General features: G+C 42.2%; 1 protein-coding gene across 1 annotated transcript in view; it reads right to left on the reverse strand.

Annotated features, from left to right (window-relative positions):
• LOC115463193 (adenomatous polyposis coli protein-like) overlaps positions 1-14,132 on the reverse strand; it is a 343,184-nt gene extending 329,052 nt beyond the window's left edge. Inside the window, exon 1 of the mRNA XM_030193482.1 lies at positions 13,840-14,132. Coding sequence (XP_030049342.1) covers positions 13,840-13,851 — 12 coding nt within the window. The 5' untranslated portion in view covers positions 13,852-14,132. The remainder of the gene's footprint in view (positions 1-13,839) is intronic.
• Positions 14,133-18,901: the final 4,769 nt, after the last annotated feature.

An 18,901-nucleotide genomic window follows, 5' to 3' on the forward strand; every position in this document is an offset into this window, starting at 1 on the left:
ATTGGGGTGACTGTCTACTGGATTCATAGGTTCTTTAGTGAAGAAGTCTGCTGGTCTGGCATTAAGACTAAAGGGTTCTCACAAACTTGATTCAATTCTGGAAGACATTCAAACAGTTTGACATCAGACGAAAAATTATTAGAACAACAGACAATGATTCCAACTTTGTGAAAGCCTTCTTTGTAATTGGATAGCACGATGATGATAACGAAGATGAAGATGCAAGTTATGGATTAGATGGCACTATTTCTAATGCAGATAATGATGATAAAGTATTCTTTGCTATATAGAGATTCTCTTGATCAAAACCTGCAGACCGAGTCAGAAGACATCAGTGATACTGCAACCTGGCCCGATTTGTAGGAATTTATTTTATATCAGATTGAACTATCCACTTCCTGCTAGTGCAAGTGTTGAACAACTTTTTATCTGTACTGGACTCAGGCACGAGCAACAGTCAAAATTTAGTTCTACTAAAAGCAAAGTGGACTGAACTGTAGAACAATAAAGTTGTTGGGATAAAAACATTAACAATAGATGCATTCATTATAGTTGCAATACTTTTACTTTTTACTCTAAAAGTATTATATTAGGCAATAACTGTTTTACTTTCACAAAAGTACATTTTTTAATGTGTTTTTCACTGTACTTTTACTTAAGTATTAAAATATACATTTATTGTTACTTTTACTTAAGTACTTTGACCTAGTATTTTGAACAACACTGCTGGTCACCAAGTAATGCACACAACTTACAGAATACTATCTGTTGTGCACATTGCAATGGTGCACTTAGGCGCACCAACTTACACATTGTACACTTTACAAACACAATATTGTAAAAGCTAAATGTGCATATTTGTCTAAATATGCTACAGAATGATCAGCATACTTCTAAACTTTATAGTATGCTGAGGAGACTTACCAATCCATCATCATCATCAATGCTATGTCAACTCTCTGCTGAGGATTTTGATGTTGGATTTTATGAAAAAACTGCTAAAAACAAAAAACTTTGACAATCACAAGTTTCTAGTCTTCCCCCACTTCTATCCCCACCACTAACCACCCCCTCCCTCCTTCCCTTTCAATTTCTATTTCTTCTTTGATTCCTTTAGCCTCTTTTTCTTCATTTAATCTTACTTTTGCTTCTCATCTTAAGACAACTTCCTTCATCAAAGCTTCACCTCCTCTTAATGGCCCACTGACTGCATTTCTGTTTGGTAGTTCATCCACTCACTCTTACCTTTTCTTTATGGTATGAAGTAGCTTGACCTCTGGGGGCTTTCCAGCCTCATGGAAACAAGCTGTCGTACAGCCCCTCATTAAAGATCCTAAGGGTGACCTTTCTTTGGTCACTAACTACAAACCTATCTGACGTCTGCCCTTTCCATCTAAAATAGTAGAAAAATTCATTGCTGTTCAGTTGTAAAGCATTAGTTTGATCTACAAAAATCAGACATCTCCGACAAATGGGCTTTTGTCCTCAGCACTCCATACACTTCTCGGATTAGTCAATTATGTGAAACTGATTCTCAACGGCAGTAGAGATGTTGTTCTGTTTTCCCTTGACATGTATGTTGATTATTCTATTTTACTTCAGCGTCTTAGGGACCTTTACTTCTCAGGTCTTGCCCTGCATTAGTTTCACTCTTATCTTACTGGTCAGTCTTTTGTGGTTTATTGTTCTGGCACAAGTTCTCCACAGTCTTTACACTCAGGTGACCCACAAGGTTCAATTCTTGGTCCTATTTTGTTTACCATCTTTCTTGCTCCTTTGACTGTTCTTCTTCCATCACTGGAGTTTACATTTTTTAACTATGCAGACAATATTCAGTTGTTTATTCCTCTTGGTGTACTTTCTTCTTCTAATAGCTCTATCTCTAGCAAATTGGATATTGTTGCCAATTGGCTTTTTGAAAATAAATTGCAATTGAATCCTTCTAAATCTGTCGCAGTGTTCTCTGGACATTCATCTTCCGTATCTCCTCCTGTTCTCACTATTAAGGGTATTCCCATCCCATAGAGGTCTTCTACTAAAATTCTTGATGTCATTATTGATAATTCTTTGTCCTTTCATGCTCATATCTCTAAAGGTGGTTTCTTCTTGTTTTTTCACTATCAGACAGATACTCTCTATCTGTTCTTTCTTGGAACCTTCTACATTGCGTGTTCTTTTGTACATCTTTGTTTTATCTAAACTGGATTATTGCAACTCGCTAGGCTTTCTAATACGCAAAACACAGACTTTAACTGGTTCAGAAAACTGCTGTTAAACTTATTTACAACAAGAGTACATACGATCAATGTTACCCCATGAACACTGGCTTCAAGTTTCATATAAGATCCCTTACAAACTTCTTGTGCTCAGCCATCAGATTCAATCATCTGGCTGTCCAACTTTTCTGGCTTCCCTTCTTACCCCATATTCAGCTACTAGGGCTCTTCATTCATCTAATCAAAGTCTCTTATCTGTCCCTTCATTTCAGCAGGTGCACTTGGATACCAACAGAACTTCACGTTTTAGTGTAGTAGTTCCTACCTTGTGAAATATGCTTCCTCTTTACCCTTTGGCTTGAACTTTCCTTTGCTAAACTGAAATCACAATTGATAACATCATTTCTTTCTGTCTTTCCCAAATGCATCCTGGGAATAATTTCTTAGGCTCTTCTTCGTGATTTTTTTGGACCAATGTCTCTGGTTGCATGTGATGCCTTCCGTGTTTTCCTTTCCTATCTTTCCTGATATTTGAATTGTATCTTCCCCTTCCCTGTTTTTCTTTTGTGTATGTCTGCTTTTACTGTCAGCTGGGTTTTATTGCTATTGGTTTGTTTTGTCAAGTTTCTCCTTCCCTTATATTTTAATTACTTTGTAAACTGCTTAGATTTTCACCATATTTGCGGTATATCAAATAAATTGGACTTGGATTAGTTACTGACATAAGTCAGTGTGCCAAAGAGGCTTTGTACTAGTATTCTATAATGGCTTCAGCAAGCCCAGAAGATATTACAGAATTGGCACCAAGCATGCCCCATTGTGGTGCCTACATCTTGGCACCAATTTATAGAATTGCCCCCCAAACTCTTCCTCCTTTCCGCCATATGGTTCAAAGATAGTCAACAGAACTGGCCCCATGACGGATCCCTGAGGCACCCCTTTCTTCTTTCAGAGTCAATTCTATCTACCACTATCCAGTTTATCAGCCTGAGACCCTCTCCCTTGCTGCTGAGTATCTCCATGAACTTCCTTTGTGGGACAGTATTAAAGGCTTTGCTGAAAGCCAAGTAAACCACATTTGGTGCCAATAGATTCCATTATTAAATCAGAACATAGCCATAGATATGAAGCTCAATGAGGGGAAAAGTCAACATGGATTTAGCTAATGAAAAGTCATGACTTACAAAAACAATTATCCAAAGGTACAAATAAGCATGTGGATAAAGGCTGAGGCAATCAATATAGTACTAGTGAAAAAGGCCAGTTTCTGACAGAAATGAAACGGGCGCTAGCAAGGTTTTCCTCGGAGTGTGTATGTTTGAGAGAGTGTGTGTGAGATTGACTGTGTGAGAGTGAGTGAATGTGCGAGAGTGTGTGTGTGATAGAGACAGAGTGAGACTGGGTGCGAATGTGTCCGTGAGAGGGAGAGTGTGTGTGTGTGAGAATCAGAATGTGTGCCAGGGGCCCCTCCCTCCTCCCTCCCAGTTCCAGGGTCCCCCCTCCATCCCTCCCTCCGAGTTCCAGGGTCATCCCCCCTCCCTCTGAGTTCCAGGGTCCCTTCTAGTTTCAGGGTCCCCCCCCCCACCCTCCCTCAGAGTTTGGGGGTCTGCACCCTCCCAGTTCCAGGGTCACCTTCCCTCCCTCCCTCCCAGTTCCAGGGTCCTGTCCCCTTCCTTCCTTCCTCCCTCCCTCCAAGGTGCTGGGGGGGGGGGGTTGCTATTTGCTGTCAACCTAAGGAGAGACTGGTTCTGGCATCCACCAGCTAAGTCCTGTTGTGACCCACAGGCAGCTGGAGCTCTCTCATACTCTGACACACGTTGACAGGCAACGGTGGGGCTGACGCAGCCACGAGCACTTAACTGGATAAAGTTTGTATTATTGACAAAAGATCTGACAATACAGAGTTTAAAATTGCTGTTTCTAACAGGTAGAATATTTTTAAAGCTGTTTTAGTGATATTTAATTTAGATTTCATGATTCATATGTACAGATGGGTAGCTTTCAAATAAATTAAAAAGGTGTGCAGTAAGAAACCAAAAACAAAAACCTTTTGTCCTTTAGCTTTTAAGGCGTAGTTTATCCAGTAGAAACAGCTGTAGACGTGTTTCAGATGGAAGAAGAAACAAAACGACAATGTGGATCAGCAGCTCCTAGGTGTGCTTGGTTTTGACTGTATGGGAATGACGGCTGTTGGGGAGTGGAAACAGAGATTAACCAATGGGCTTCCTTGCTTACAGTGTAGTTGATTGGGTCACTTTCACTCGTGTGTAGTAATCGTCCTGCTGCATGGCCAGAGTCAGAGAGGAGAGGGGGTGCGGCGGAACGGTGAGAGAGCAGCTGCGGAATGGTGGGTGAGAGGGACTGTGGGCGGGGGGATGGGGTGCAGCGGCGATTTGGTTTGGTTTTCAGTGTATGGGAATGACAGCAGGGTTGTGGAGTGGAAACAGAGATTAACCAATGGGCTTCCTTGATTCGTTGAGTGTCAGTGCTCCGCCCTCGATGTCATCACATTTGGCGCGAGGGCGGGGCAGACACTCATGGGCAAACCGGATATCTATGCCACTTCAAGTTTCCGGTTTGAGGCTTCATTAAAACGGAGGTGCGTTTTATATAGAGAGATATCTGGATTTTCAAATGACATTTTACAAAAGTTCCTCATGAAAGACTCAACAGGAAATTAGTCATGGGATAAGAGATTATGACCTATTGTGTATTAGTAACTGGTTAAAAGGAAATTCTCTGGATCTGTACTGTGACTAGCATTTTAACATATTCCATTAATGATCTAGAAAATGCAACAATGCGAAAGATCAAGACTCAAAAACTAAAGGGAGACCGTCTAAAATTGAGCATCTAAATGGCAGAAGGAAAATACCCACAATTCTGTAAGGACACTAAAAACTGGATATGCAATTGGGCATAAAGGGGGTCCTTTTACTAAGCTATGATAAAAACTCAGATTTTTATTTTTTTTTTGCAATAATAGCCATGCACTAATAGAAACATAGAAATATGATGGCAGATAAAGGCCAAATGGTCCATCCAATCTGCCCATCCTCCATAACCCCTAACTGCTCCTTTTCCTAAGGGATCCCACATGCTTGTCCCGTGCTTTCTTAAACTCTGACAGAGGGTGCAGCCATTTTTCAAAATTATTGCGTGAGCACTTACTGCCACCTATTTTTCAGGTGGTAAGGGCTCCTGCGTTACCTATTTACTAATGCCTACTCTCCACCGCAAGTGCAGATCACAAAGTTACTGCAGGTATCCTGAGCGCATCCCATAATACTCATTTTTGCTGCGTTAGGCTCCTAAATTAACTAGGAGGCACTAAATTGGCATCAAGCAAGCACTAACTGGCTCTAATTTGTAGTTAGAAACATAAATGACTTAAGCCCCTATTCTATAAACTTAGCACCTAAATTCTATGGCGCACTACTGCAAGGGGGGGGCGTGGAAGTTGGAGCGGTATGGGCAGGTCAGGAGTATGCCAAGCAATTAAGCACTAACAGGCTCATTTTCAAAAGAGATGGACATCCATCATTCGACATAAATCAGAACATGGACGTCCATCTCGGTATAATCGAAACCCGATTTTGGACGTCTCTAACTGCAATCCGTCGCAAAGACGTCCAAATTTCAAGGGGGCGTGTCAGAGGCATGGTGAAGGTGGGACTTGGGCGTGCCTAACACAGACATCTTTGAGTCATAATCGAAAAAAGCAGGGACATCCTAAAGTACAACTTGGACATTTTCACCCGGACGTGTTTGTTTTTTTTACGAATAAGGCACAAAAATGTGCCCGAAATGACCAGATGACCACCGGAGGGAATTGAGGATGACCTCCCGTTACTCCCCCAGTGTTCACTAACCCCCTCCCACCTTCAAAAGCATCTTTAAAAATATTTCATGCCAGCCTTTATGCCAGTCTCAGATGTCATACTCAGGTCCATGACAGCACATGCAGGTCCCTGGAGCAGTTGTAGTAGGTACTGCAGTGCACTTCAGACAAGCGGACCCAGGCCCATACCACCCCCTACCTGTTACGTTTGTGGAGGAAACAGCAAGCCCTCTAAAACCCACCACAAACCCAATGTACCCACATATAGGTGCCACCCTTCACCCGTAAGGGCTATGGTAGTGGTGTACAGTTGGGGGTAGTGGGTTGGGGGGGGGGTTGGGGGGCTCAGCACACACGGTAAGGGAGCTATGTACCTGGGAGCAATTTATGAAGTCCACTGCAGTGCCTCCTAGGTTGCCCGGTTGGTGTACTGGCATGTCAGGGGGACCAGTGCACTACAAATGCTGGCTCCTCCCACATCCAAATGGCTTGTATTTGGACGTTTTTGACATGGACATCTTTGGTTTCAAAAATCGCCGTAAGTTAAGGACATCCAAATCCAAGGACGTCCTTGGTATTTTCGAAACGAAAGATGGACAGCCATCTTTTTTCAAAAATACGGTTTTCCCCGCCCCCAGATTTGGACGTTTTACAAAGACGCCCAAATCCCAAATTGGACGTTTCTTTCGAAAATGCCCCCTAAGTCAATTACATACATAACTGCCAATATTTACAGCAGCCATTGATGTAGCATTAGTGTTCACTCCTAGAGCTTGGCATCAAAATGCGAACTTATGTTAATATTCTATGACGGCAACTACATACAATATTGCTGTTACGGAATTGGTGCTTAGCACCCCAAAATTTTGCACCTAAGTTTTAGTACCCTTTACTGAATTGAGCCAATACGGACAACTCCAGACTTATACGTAAGATTGTTTCCATCTCTACATATTTTACATAATCATGGGTTCCGTATAAGGAGTCACCACTTAGAGCGGCCAAAGCAGAAAGACATGCATTAGAGCCAGCTCAGTGTTCCAGGTCTACCGCAAAATTACCAACCTCAAAATACTGCGATATGCTGTAAGCAATGAGCATGCAAATTTCTGCCACATTTTTAACACAGCAGTAATCAGCAGCTCGCTGCAAAGTGTCACCCTTTCTGGCTCAGGAACTTACAGAAAGGGTGACATTAAAAAAAAAATTGCAGGAAGGTCACAGGTCTGCATCAGTTCTAGTCTTACAGACCCCACCCCAACCTCTGACTTGACCCAATCCAAAGGTAGTCAACCCCCTTACAATCTCCGGTAGACTAATAGCCCCTGACCTCCCCCCCCCCCCACCCGCCATCCTGACTCCAACATTAAAAAAAAAAAAAAAATATCCTTAATATTCTAGAATATTCCCTTCCCAATCTCACCACACTTACCTCAAGACTGGACAGGCAGGAGCGACATCTACTCATTCCTGCCTCTGGCACCAACATGATCCATAATAGCAGTACCTGAGCCCTAGTGGTGTGTCATAATGGATCACTAGAGGGTCACGGCTGCCATTTTGGATCACAGCAGCAATAGAGACAGAAGCGAGCAGGCACTGCGATTACCTGTCTAGTCTTCAGGTGTGTGCAGCTGGTCTGGGACGGTTGTCAAGGAGAGAAGAGAGGTACATTAGACTACCAGGGATACATTTTTTTTTTATGTTGGGGTTGGGGTCAGGGTGGGGTGGATTAGGAGGTCGTTAGACTACCAGGGATTGTCAGAGGGTGACTACATTTTCCAGGGGTAGTATGGGGGAGGGGGGAGGGGTGCGATGAAGAAAGCTACCAGACTTTCAGACTGAGATTGGTCCCCAGTGCCATCTCAGACCACACAGAATAAGCATTGTGCTGACGTGGTGGACATCAGCAAACAGCTTTACATTGCTGAAGATTACTAAAAAGCCTCTTTACTATACATTTCAAGATGCTGTGCGCTAATGAGGCATATTTTCAAAGCACTTTGGGAGGCTAAGTTCCATAGGTTTCTATGGAACTTTGGAAGGCTAAGTGCTTTGAAAATTAGCCCCAATGTCTACTGTATGAGTCAACTTCAGCGCTGGAACCCTTCCTGCATCCTGCAGCCCATGAGCATATTGACCACTTGTTAACCACTCACTGCAGCAGCTTTCTACATCAGCCCCAGAAAAAGGACAATAACAGTCTCTGAGATCAATAGACTGAAATCCTCAGAGTGTACAACAGTGGTCAAAAAAAACAAATACAGTATTAGGAAATACTTGAAAATGTCAGAAAACAAAATTTGAATCTCATAATGCCCTGTTATAGGTCTATGGTGCAACCACAGGGTTTTGCTTTTTTTTTTTTTTTTTTTGAGAGACTGTTGCCAGGATTTAGCTTTCTATGTTCTTATAACCACACCAGCCTAGTCTATTTTGTTTTTATCTGCTGGTGACCTATTGCCGCTGACACAGCCATTCTTGTAATGGCCATGGCCATGTTGGGCATTTTATGTTGAATACCTGGGAGCTTTTAATCTACTAATAAAGACTTTGGTTTTTTTTTAACAAGGTTTGCCTCATTGTTTTATTTTTGTCATCTCAAAAAAATACAGCAAAACTAGGGAAGGAGAAAAAAAATGATTAAGTCTACACTTACCACACGTTAGTTACAAAAACTAACACGTGTGTGCTATAGGGGTAATATTCTGCAAATGCCCTGCAGTTAGGGAACACACTGCACAGGCCTGAATTGAAAGCATCTGTTTTATGGACTAAGGTATCCATCAAGCTCCAGAACGGCACAAAACAAAAAAGCTCACAGCAAAGTTACTAATACCCCTCCCCCCAACACACTGTCAGACCCCACGATCACAACTACAATCTCCCCAAAGCCCAATAACCAACACTCCAATTCCAGCTCCAAACCCTCCATCTAAACCCCAACTCTGATCCAAAACCAAGCATCCGATCCTCTTTCCATGCCCTCATGGCCCTGGTCCCAGATACCTTTCAATACTTACCCAGGTGATCCCTCATGATATAGTGCCCAAAGCAGGAGCAACCCCCTACGCAACTGTCCATTGGTCTTCAGGTTCAAAATGGCAGCTCTGACGCCCAGCTGCAGTCTTGTGGTACTACTGCTAGGGGTCAATCTGCCAAATAAGGCAATTGTTCCTTATTTGGTAGAGTAACCCCCTAGGCGTAGTATTCTAAGAATACCACCAGGGGTCAGAGTTGGCATTTTGAATCCAGGTGGCAATGAAGCAGGAGCATGGGAAGATTGCATCCATCCCGGGAACTATACTACCAGGAATAACCCTGGGTAAGACCTGGGGGGGGGGGGTGGGAATTGCATGGGGGAACAATAAGGTGTAGGGCTGTGATCTTAGGGTAAGGTTTGGGCTATGGGACAGGCTGGAACTGGCATCAGAGGATATGTGATTAGAGGGTGTGTGATATGACACTACTTACAGCAGCAGCAATGCTACCTGCATCCAATTTTGTACACACCCATTCTCCACCTAGTTCCTACCCACAATGCATTAAGCAGTTAAAATGTGATTTTTAATGCATGATAACTATTAGCGAAAGCACATGGTTACTGCATGTAAAAATGCATGTTAACTACTTAACGCACTTTACCATTCCTAACGGTGGGGAATAACATATTTAGAAGGGCAATGCTCTTTGCCTTCCTTTAGCCACGTTTATCTTATCTATAACAAAGAGATTGTAATCATGCCTTCTGTGACATATCTGACTCATGTCTATTAGAACTATTTTCTGTGTTTATGTCTATATTATAATCTACTCTACTGTAAAGGTTTTAATGCTTATGATGAGAAAGGTGGTACAGCAAAAACACTAAGAAACAGAAAACAGAGAGGTTGATATTTCTAAAAATCGTAAGTGGTATGAACAAGTTAATAGAAATAGATATGTACCCTTTCAAATAGGACTATGGAACACTCCATAAAATTAACTGGGAACAAACATAATTAAGGAGCCCTTTTACCAAACAACAGTAAAAAGTGGCCTTAGCGCATCGTTTTGCAGGTCATTCTCACGCACCAAGGCCATTTTTACTGTTAAGGTAAAATGACCAATTTTCTAAATTTTTCAATAATGGCCATGTAGTTGCACTAACCGATTAGTGCAGAGCACGCCCAGTCTCCACTTCCAAGACACGTCCCCTGCGCCAAAAAATATTTTTTTAGTGCATGGGTAGTGGGCACACATTGCAAAATTACTGTGGGATGCCTTATGTGCCATGCAGTATGCCATCTTTTGGCTAAAGCAAGCATGCATTAGTGCTTACCACAGCTTTGTAAAAGAGCCACTAAGAAAGTATTCTTTTCAAGTAATGCACAATTAAGCTATGGAATTCACTGCCAGAGAACGTAATCAAAACTTATCAAGTCTTATTTTTTTTTTTTTTACCAGCTATACTACAAGTCCAAAGAGTAAAGATCTATGAACAGTTACTACCCAGGCAGATCTGGAGATCACCTTTCTAAATGATAAAAAAGTGGATCATCACTCATTAACTTTATTCAATCAATTAAAATATATAAAATGCCTTCCCCAAGACTCAAGGCATAATTTACATAAAAACAAAATCTGCAGGGCACAACCAAGTGACTCAGACTATCCATTGTGGACTAGACAGATCATAATTCTGACCAAGCATGGCATTTCTTATTATTCCAGTTAGACAATTTCAGGGGTTTTTTTAATGCATTATGTTGCCTGCTTAGTAACCAGGCTAATTACCACCATTTTACTATTTGTTATATAGTAACATAGTAGATGACGGCAGAAAAAGACCTGCACGGTCCATCCAGTCTGCCCAACAAGATAAACTCACATGTGCTACTTTTTGTGTATACCTTACCTTGATTTGTACCTGTCCTTTTCCGGGCACAGACCGTATAAGTCTGCCCAGCACTATTCCCGCCGCCCAACCACCAGCCCCGCCTCCCACCACCGGTTCTGGCACAGACCATATAAGTCTGCCCAGCACTATTCCCGCCGCCCAACCACCAGCCCCGCCTCCCACCACCGGTTCTGGCACAGACCATATAAGTCTGCCCAGCACTATCCCCGCCTCCAAACCACCAGTCCGGCCTCCCACCACCGGCTCTGGCACAGACTGTATAAGTCTGCCCAGCACCATCTCCATCTCCCGCCACCGGCTTTGCCACCCAATCTCGTCTAAGCTCTTTAGGATCCATTCCTTCTGAGCAGGATTCCTTTATGTTTGAATTCCGTTACCGTTTTCATTTCCACCACCTCCCGCGGGAGGGCATTCCAAGCATCCACTACTCTCTCCGTGAAAAAATACTTCCTGTCATTTTTCTTGAGTCTGCCCCCCCTTCAATCTCATTTCATGTCCTCTCGTTCTACTGCCTTCGCATCTCCGGAAAAGGTTAGTTTGCAGATTAACACCTTTCAAATATTTGAACGTCTGTATCATATCACCCCTGTTTCTCCTTTCCTCCAGAGTAAACATGTTCAGGTCCGCAAGTCTCTCCTCATACGTCTTGTAACGCAATCCCATACCATTCTCGTAGCAACAACAATCAAGAAAATATTAACAATAATACTATTTACGAATCACAACAACATGGCAAATACAAAGGGGGTCATTTACTGTCAGCATGTACTAGCCAGTTCTACCGCAAAATTACCAACCCATAAATATCACAGCATGCTGTAAACAAAGAGCATATAAATTACTGCCACAGCAGTAATCCGCAGCTCATTGTAAAATGTCACCCTTGTTGTCAGTGACTGAGCATAGATCGACTCTGCTAGTGACAGAAAGATGACTTCAATGTTTTTTTTGTTTTTTTAAGTTACAGGTCCGCATCAGTCATGTTCTTAGCAGAGAACTGCCCTTTAACCTACACTCAAGCAATAAATATAACCTTGTGACTCTGGGCAAGTCACTTAACCCTCTACTGCTCAACATACAAAATAAGTACCTCTATAAAATATGTAAATTGCTTTGATTGCAACCACAGAAAGGCTGTATAACAAGTCCCATCCCCTCAACCAAGAATGAACCATGAACTTCTATTTTACATATATCAACATTCAAGTAAATGCTGTTTAGCCCACCAGGCATGGGCAAACTGCAAAGCTGGTGAACCAAAGTTCAGGATGAAAGACCACAGAAGTAGAAGGAATGCACAAGTCCCACAAAATAAACAGCAGTAAACTGGAAGTGGCAGCTGGAACAGGTTCTTCAAAACAGACCAAAGAATTCTCAAAGTCAGGTTAAAAACATTTATTGAAGATGACTCGACACAGTACCATGTTTCGGCACATGCATGCCTGCCTCAGGAGTCTTGATATATATGTTTGACAATCACATATATCCTTGATGGTATGTCTTGAAAAGGAGCATGAGTTAGTCTTTAAAAAGACCATTAAAGGGTATAAAATTGCTTGAAAATGACACAGTATTACTTGACATTTTCAAGTGATTTATACCCTTTAACAGTCTTTTTAAAGACCAACTCATGCTCCTTTTCAAGACATACCGTCAAGGATATATGTGAATGTCAAACATATACATCAAGACTCTTGAGGCCGGCATGCATGTGCTGAAACATGTTACCGTGTCACGTCATCTTCAATAAATTTTTTTAACCCGACATTGAGGGTCCTTTGGTCTGTTTTGAAGAACCTGATCCAACTCCCGCTTCCTGTTTACCAAAGTTCAGGATGGCCATTGCCAACTAGAAAGTGGTGCAAAGCAAGTGTCCTAAAACTTCTTTTACTGCCTCTATTGCTGGTCACACTAGCAACAGTCTCCTGAAGTGCATGCTATTTGGAAAAAAGGAGTGTGTCAGCTAGGAGAGGGAAAAAAAAAAAAGGCAAACACGCAGTATGCAGGCGTTACAAAATAATACATTATTTCTGCAATTCAGCAAGTTCTTAACATTCTTGCTATTGCTGATAAGCCCACCATTGACTCAATATCTCTCTCATAAAACAATAAGCAAAGCTTTCATTGTACTACCTATGCCCAGCACAGTAAATCCACACATAGTACCAACAATAATATTATGTCCAGTACCCAACAAAAGCAAACTGGGAAACCTTAACCAAGCAGCAATGGAGGGACAAAAACCTACAAGGTGAAAGGGGATCTGAGTCACAGTGCACCAGACCCTTGTTTCCCCTTTTTATGACAATGATAAAGATGCACCCCTGCTTTTATCACATATATTTTCTACATATTGAATAGTGACTTCAAAGGTTTTACAGATGTTGTTTTTGTGCATACTGAATAAGGTAAAACTAAAATATGTCTTACATCTAGCCAATCGTTGTCACTAAGTTACCCATGAACAGCTGTGGGAGGAAAAAAAAGACACATGGCTTTTAACCACAACAATGTAGAGATTTGCTATGCTTCCAGGAAAAACATAAAGGATTTTTTGTTTCACATCTACTGAAAGATCACGGGGTTAACCCCCACCCCCAAAAAAAGCTATAATAAATTTTCAGGTTTACTTTAATTCTGAGCCCCCCTCCCCAACACACGCGACCAAAAATCTATTATTTTATCTTATTTGAAATTTCGGGAGAGGGGGGGGAGAGCGTCTGTTTGGATGCATTGGTGAAAAGAAGGAGACTCATAATTAAAAGTACTAAAGACACCCTGGATACAGGATCATAAGAAAAGACAATGACTAGGAACAAAAGCGAAACACCAGTAGGGCTGGACAATACACAAAAGCAACCACCAGCGACAGAAACGCTTACCTGCCACCGCATATACCGACAGCAGCCTACCCGCTGGTTAGCGGCCTCCCAGCGGGAGACTCATGGCAACAGCAGCCCGGCCTCTCACCCCGCTCTAACCACAGACTGCAGCCGGCTAATACCACTTCCTTCCTCCTTCTCCGCCCCTCTCCTCTCTACTCCACTTCCCAGACTAGTCTACCAACCGCCGCCATCTTCTCTCAGAGGGACAGTAACACAGCACGCAGGAACACCCACTCCTGCCTCAATGCCCAATCTAGAAAGATAAAAACCGGACCGGACCCGGAAACTCTCTGACAGGGATGCAACAAGGCAAGGAGGCTGGAGGTTGATTGCCGGCGTGACGTCAAAACGTTGAAGCCACTTGGGTTACTGTCTGCTTCCCCTGCGCAGCCGTCGTTCTGCGTACACTTGAACTTCTGAAGACAGTCCCTTCTCGACAGAGCTTACAAGCTAATTACGAGGACAGACAAACAAGAGATAAGGGAATATTAAAGTGAGGATGATAAAATAAGGGTTCTAAACAAGTGAATAAGGGTTAGGAGTTAAAAGTAACATCAAAAAGGTGGGCTTTTAGCTTAGATTTGAAGACGGCCAGAGATGGAGCTTCACGTTCCGGCTCAAGAAGTCTATTCCAGGCATATATGGTGCAGCAAGATAAAAGGAATAGAGTCTGTAGTTAGCGTGGAGGACAAGGGTGCACATAAGAGAGATTTACTCAGTGAACGGAGTTCCCAGGGAGGAATGGAGAGCAGTGGCATTCCTAGGGGGGGGGGGGGGTGTGGTCCGCCCCAGGTGCACGCCGCTGGGGGGGGGGGGGGGGTGCCACGCGACTGTCGGCGCCGCTTGTTCCGTGCTCCCTCTGCCCCGGAACAGGTTACTTCCTGTTCCTGAGCAGAAGGAGCATGGAACGAGCGACGCCGACGGGCGCGGCCCCCCCCCCCCAGCAGGTAAAAATGCAACCCGGGGGGGGGGTGTCGTTTCACTGGGGGGGAGAAGGTATCGTTTCACCGGGGGGGGGGGGCGATTCACCGATCCGCCCCGGGTGTCAGCCGCCCTAGGAACGCCACTGGAGAAGAGGTACTGAGGAGCTGCACAGTGAATGCACTTATAGATCAGTAAGAGGAGTTTGAACTGTATGTGGAAATGGATAGGAAGCCAGTGAAGTGACTTGAGGAGAGGGCTAATATGAGCATAACACCAGTGGCGGAATATTCGTCGTGCATCAGAATTTTGAACAGATTGAAGAGGAGAGAGATGGCTAAGTGGAAGACCTGTGAGAAGCAAATTGCGATAGTCTAAGCAAGAGGTGATGAGTGTGGATGAGGGTTCTGGTAGTGTGCTCAGAAAGGAAAGGGCAAATTTTGGTGATATTATAGAGAAAGAAACAACAGGTTTTAGCAGTATGCTGAATATGTGCAGAGGAGAGGGAGGAGTCAAAGATGACCTCAGGAAGGATGAGAGTGTTATCCACAGAAATAGAGAATGGGGGAAGAGGAGAGGTTGGTTTAAGGGGAAAGATAAGAAGCTCATTCTTGGTCATGTTTAGTTTCAGATGGCACTGAGACATCTAGGCAGCAATGTCAGACAGGCAGGCTGATACTTTGGCCTGGATTTCGGCTGAGATTACACTCAAAACAAAGCAAACAAACAAACCTATGAGCTGCTGCATCCACGTTCTCGTTCTTTATTGTTGGTAGCATTTTTATTTAATCTCACTTATATTTTCAAACATGCCAGCTTGTGCAGTACACAGAGGAAGTATAATAACGGAATAACTTTTCACAGGTAGAGTAGTAATTTGTTATAAATCGTAATCAGTGTGTCATTTGGAGGGACTGGTTATAGGGACACCCTAGTATGTATTATATTCATGCAGAGATTTTTTTCTCCTGGTAAAGGGCCACTAAAATAGACATGTTATGAGAATCAGGTGCTCAACATTCAGAGTTCCTATTTATTTATGACATTTATATCCCACATTAAACATGAATTAGGTTGAAACCTGGGAGCATTTAAAATATTTTTGTTTTTCCTATGCCTAGATCAAAAGAGAAAGATGGTTTGTGGGAAATTGCTCCTTTTGTTTTGTGAAATGTAGTGGTATATTATAAAAATGCACTTAATATTGTTTATTACTACTATTTAAAAGAGAGATATTCAATATAAGGGCACAGCTACCTTCATGCAGAAGTCCAGAGTCAGTCTAAATATGCCAACATTTTTCACTTCTGTGACATACATTTATTTCTTCAAGTCATTTTTCAACAGCATTTTCTCAGTTATTATCCAACTGTGAACACAATTATAATGTTAAGTTTTGGATGTTACTGAATTCTATTGTTCTGTCTCACTGTATGTCCAGTTTTGGCACAGTATAAGTCATCACAAGGACAAAATATAAGAAAACCAGCGGACTGAATTAGGGGCTTCTAGCCCATTGAGTTATGTTTGAACAAATGAGAGATCTGCATGAAAGAAAATATTTATTTTTATTATTTTGACTTCTGAAAACCACTTGTCCCTGAAACATGCTAAAACCAGAATAATCCATTTGTACAAAAAAGATGAGGTGAAGATGTGATTCCATGTGCCCCAATGAAAGAGTTTAATTTTACTTCCAATCTTTATAATACTAGGCTTCCCAAGGCGGATTACAACAACAGTTAAAATGAACCCATCAGTTAACAGGATATCCTCACTGAAATTAGGCCATGTATTACTGTATTGCATAGAACAGTGTAGAAAAATGAGCACAAAATACAGACTTTATAAGTGCTATTTCCACCAGCAACAATCATTTTTGAAGCTGTTTTAGTGATATTCAGTTTTTATTTCATGATATTTATAGCTACATACGAGAAGCTTTCAAATAAAAGGCTGTCAAATAAGTAAAAAAAAATATATATATATATATATCCTTTGTTCTCCACATTTTAAGGCACTGCCTATCCAACTGGAACAGCTTTTGACTTTTTACAAATGGACCACACATAGGCAATCTGTTATTTATTTATTTATTTATTTATTTATTTATTTATTTTAAATATCTTTATTTGAGCCAGGGTAAGGATCACAACAAAAGAAAAGAATACATCCCCATAACACAACAGAGCAATTGTCATGAAGAGTAATAACAACCAACCCCTGAAGCACAGTATATAAAGCTACTCAATCAAACAGTATATAAACATCCCACCCTTGACCCATTTTTTGTAGCACAGAGAGAACCCCCTCAACCTCCCCCACCCCTTTATTGGTCTGTCCATAATACACTCATTGAGGAGCATCCCCAACATTGTCTACTTCCGCATACAATGAAACATACCTGTTCCATAAATGACAGTATTGACACTGACCCAGAGAATTTAAAAATGTTATGCCAGGTGGTGAGTGAAAGGGGTGCAGCATCAACCCAAGACTGCAAAATGCATTTTGTAATAGCCAATAAAATAAATTTGCACTGCGCATCACCAAAGCCTCCCCCTCAAAGTGAAGCTGTGTTTCCTAGCAGCACTGCTGAATAAGATCAATCCAAAGCGCACTGCAAGGTGGACTCAATGACCCCCAGAGTCTGAGACCAAAAAGAAGATAAAGCAGGGCATTCCATAAATGAGTGGAGAAAAGAACCTGAAAATGCCTTGCATTTCACACATGTATCATCCCACAAACCCATAGCTTTACTCCTCTTGTTTAGTAATATGCACCCTGTGTAAAACTCTGTATTGAATATGTTGTAAGGTTGCGTTAGGGGTTACTGTGTGAAGTTCCTCAAATACCACCCCTAACTGAGCCTCCAATACATCCTCCACTCCATAGCTAGTTGTTTTAAACAAGGGGCTTTCCTAGTGTCTTGAATTAGCTGATACCATTAGGATAACTTATTCAGAGTAGGAGAGAGATGTAAAAAAATCTGATCTAACTGTGTGAAAGCCACCGGAGCCTTCCCACGTCGTTCGGTATTTTTTATTTTTTTTATTGCATTTGTATCCCACATTTTCCCACCTTTTTGCAGGTTCAGTGTGGCTTACAATATGAGTTAAATGTTGGAAATACAATTTGTATTTGTTACAGATTGGTTATGGATTACATTGTGCAGAGTTATGCGAAACAATTGAGGTGTCGTTAAGGAATGTAACAATGGAACACAAACATTGAAACTTTGGAAGGAAACAATGGGAGCTTAGAGGGCGATAAAAAGGCATGAAGACATATGGTATATATCTTTCTGTGAGTAAAGGTATGAATGATGTGGCAAGGACAGTCTCTCACTTGGAGGTAGGCAAAAAAAGATGAGTTGTGGACATTCCATGCACGCCTGATTTTATCAAAATATGGGAAGCTTTCACCCCCCAACAGCCAAAAGTCACACATACCCCAAATATTGACACCCTCCTCTTTTCCACTGGCCAAATACTGCAGAGTTCAAACCAGCAGGGAAATCTGGATTACCCAACAGAGTCAAAAAAAGGGACACATCCTCTTTGGTGCCCCCCCCCCCCCCCCCCATGACTTCTCCACCACACCCAACTTTCTTCAACACACCAACAAAGTGATTCCCCTGCACCTCCCTCAGTCCCTGTCATCAAGACTAATACTACAAATGGAACATATGGAGCACATCAACTATTCCAGAAGTCAATGGAAGCAAATATACCATGTATCCAGTGAAGGAGCACAGTGACATTGTAAGCCCTCAAATTGGTTAAAAGAAACCCCCTCACATCCTTTTACGAGTCAATTTAGCAAAGGAGATTCTAAGTCTCTTAGGCCCAGATGCACTAAACCTTAACGACCCTTTAACGAAGAAATTTTCAACCGTAGCATGCATTAAAGGCCATTTTCCGACGACGCTAGCAGCTAACGAAAACGGAATGCAAACGAGTAACTACCATTGAAATGTGGACAATTCGGGATGCACTAACCATACCGACAATTGCAACGAATCATTTACCGTGATAAATTTAACATGAGGTCAGACCTGTTGTTAAGGCCTGAGCTGTCATCTCCCCGCTTCCCCCTGCAGCATAAAAATCCAAGCTAGCATGTTTAAAAACAAAAG

This window comes from Microcaecilia unicolor, chromosome 2, assembly GCF_901765095.1.
Source record: "Microcaecilia unicolor chromosome 2, aMicUni1.1, whole genome shotgun sequence".
In the NCBI taxonomy this organism is placed as follows: domain Eukaryota; kingdom Metazoa; phylum Chordata; class Amphibia; order Gymnophiona; family Siphonopidae; genus Microcaecilia; species Microcaecilia unicolor.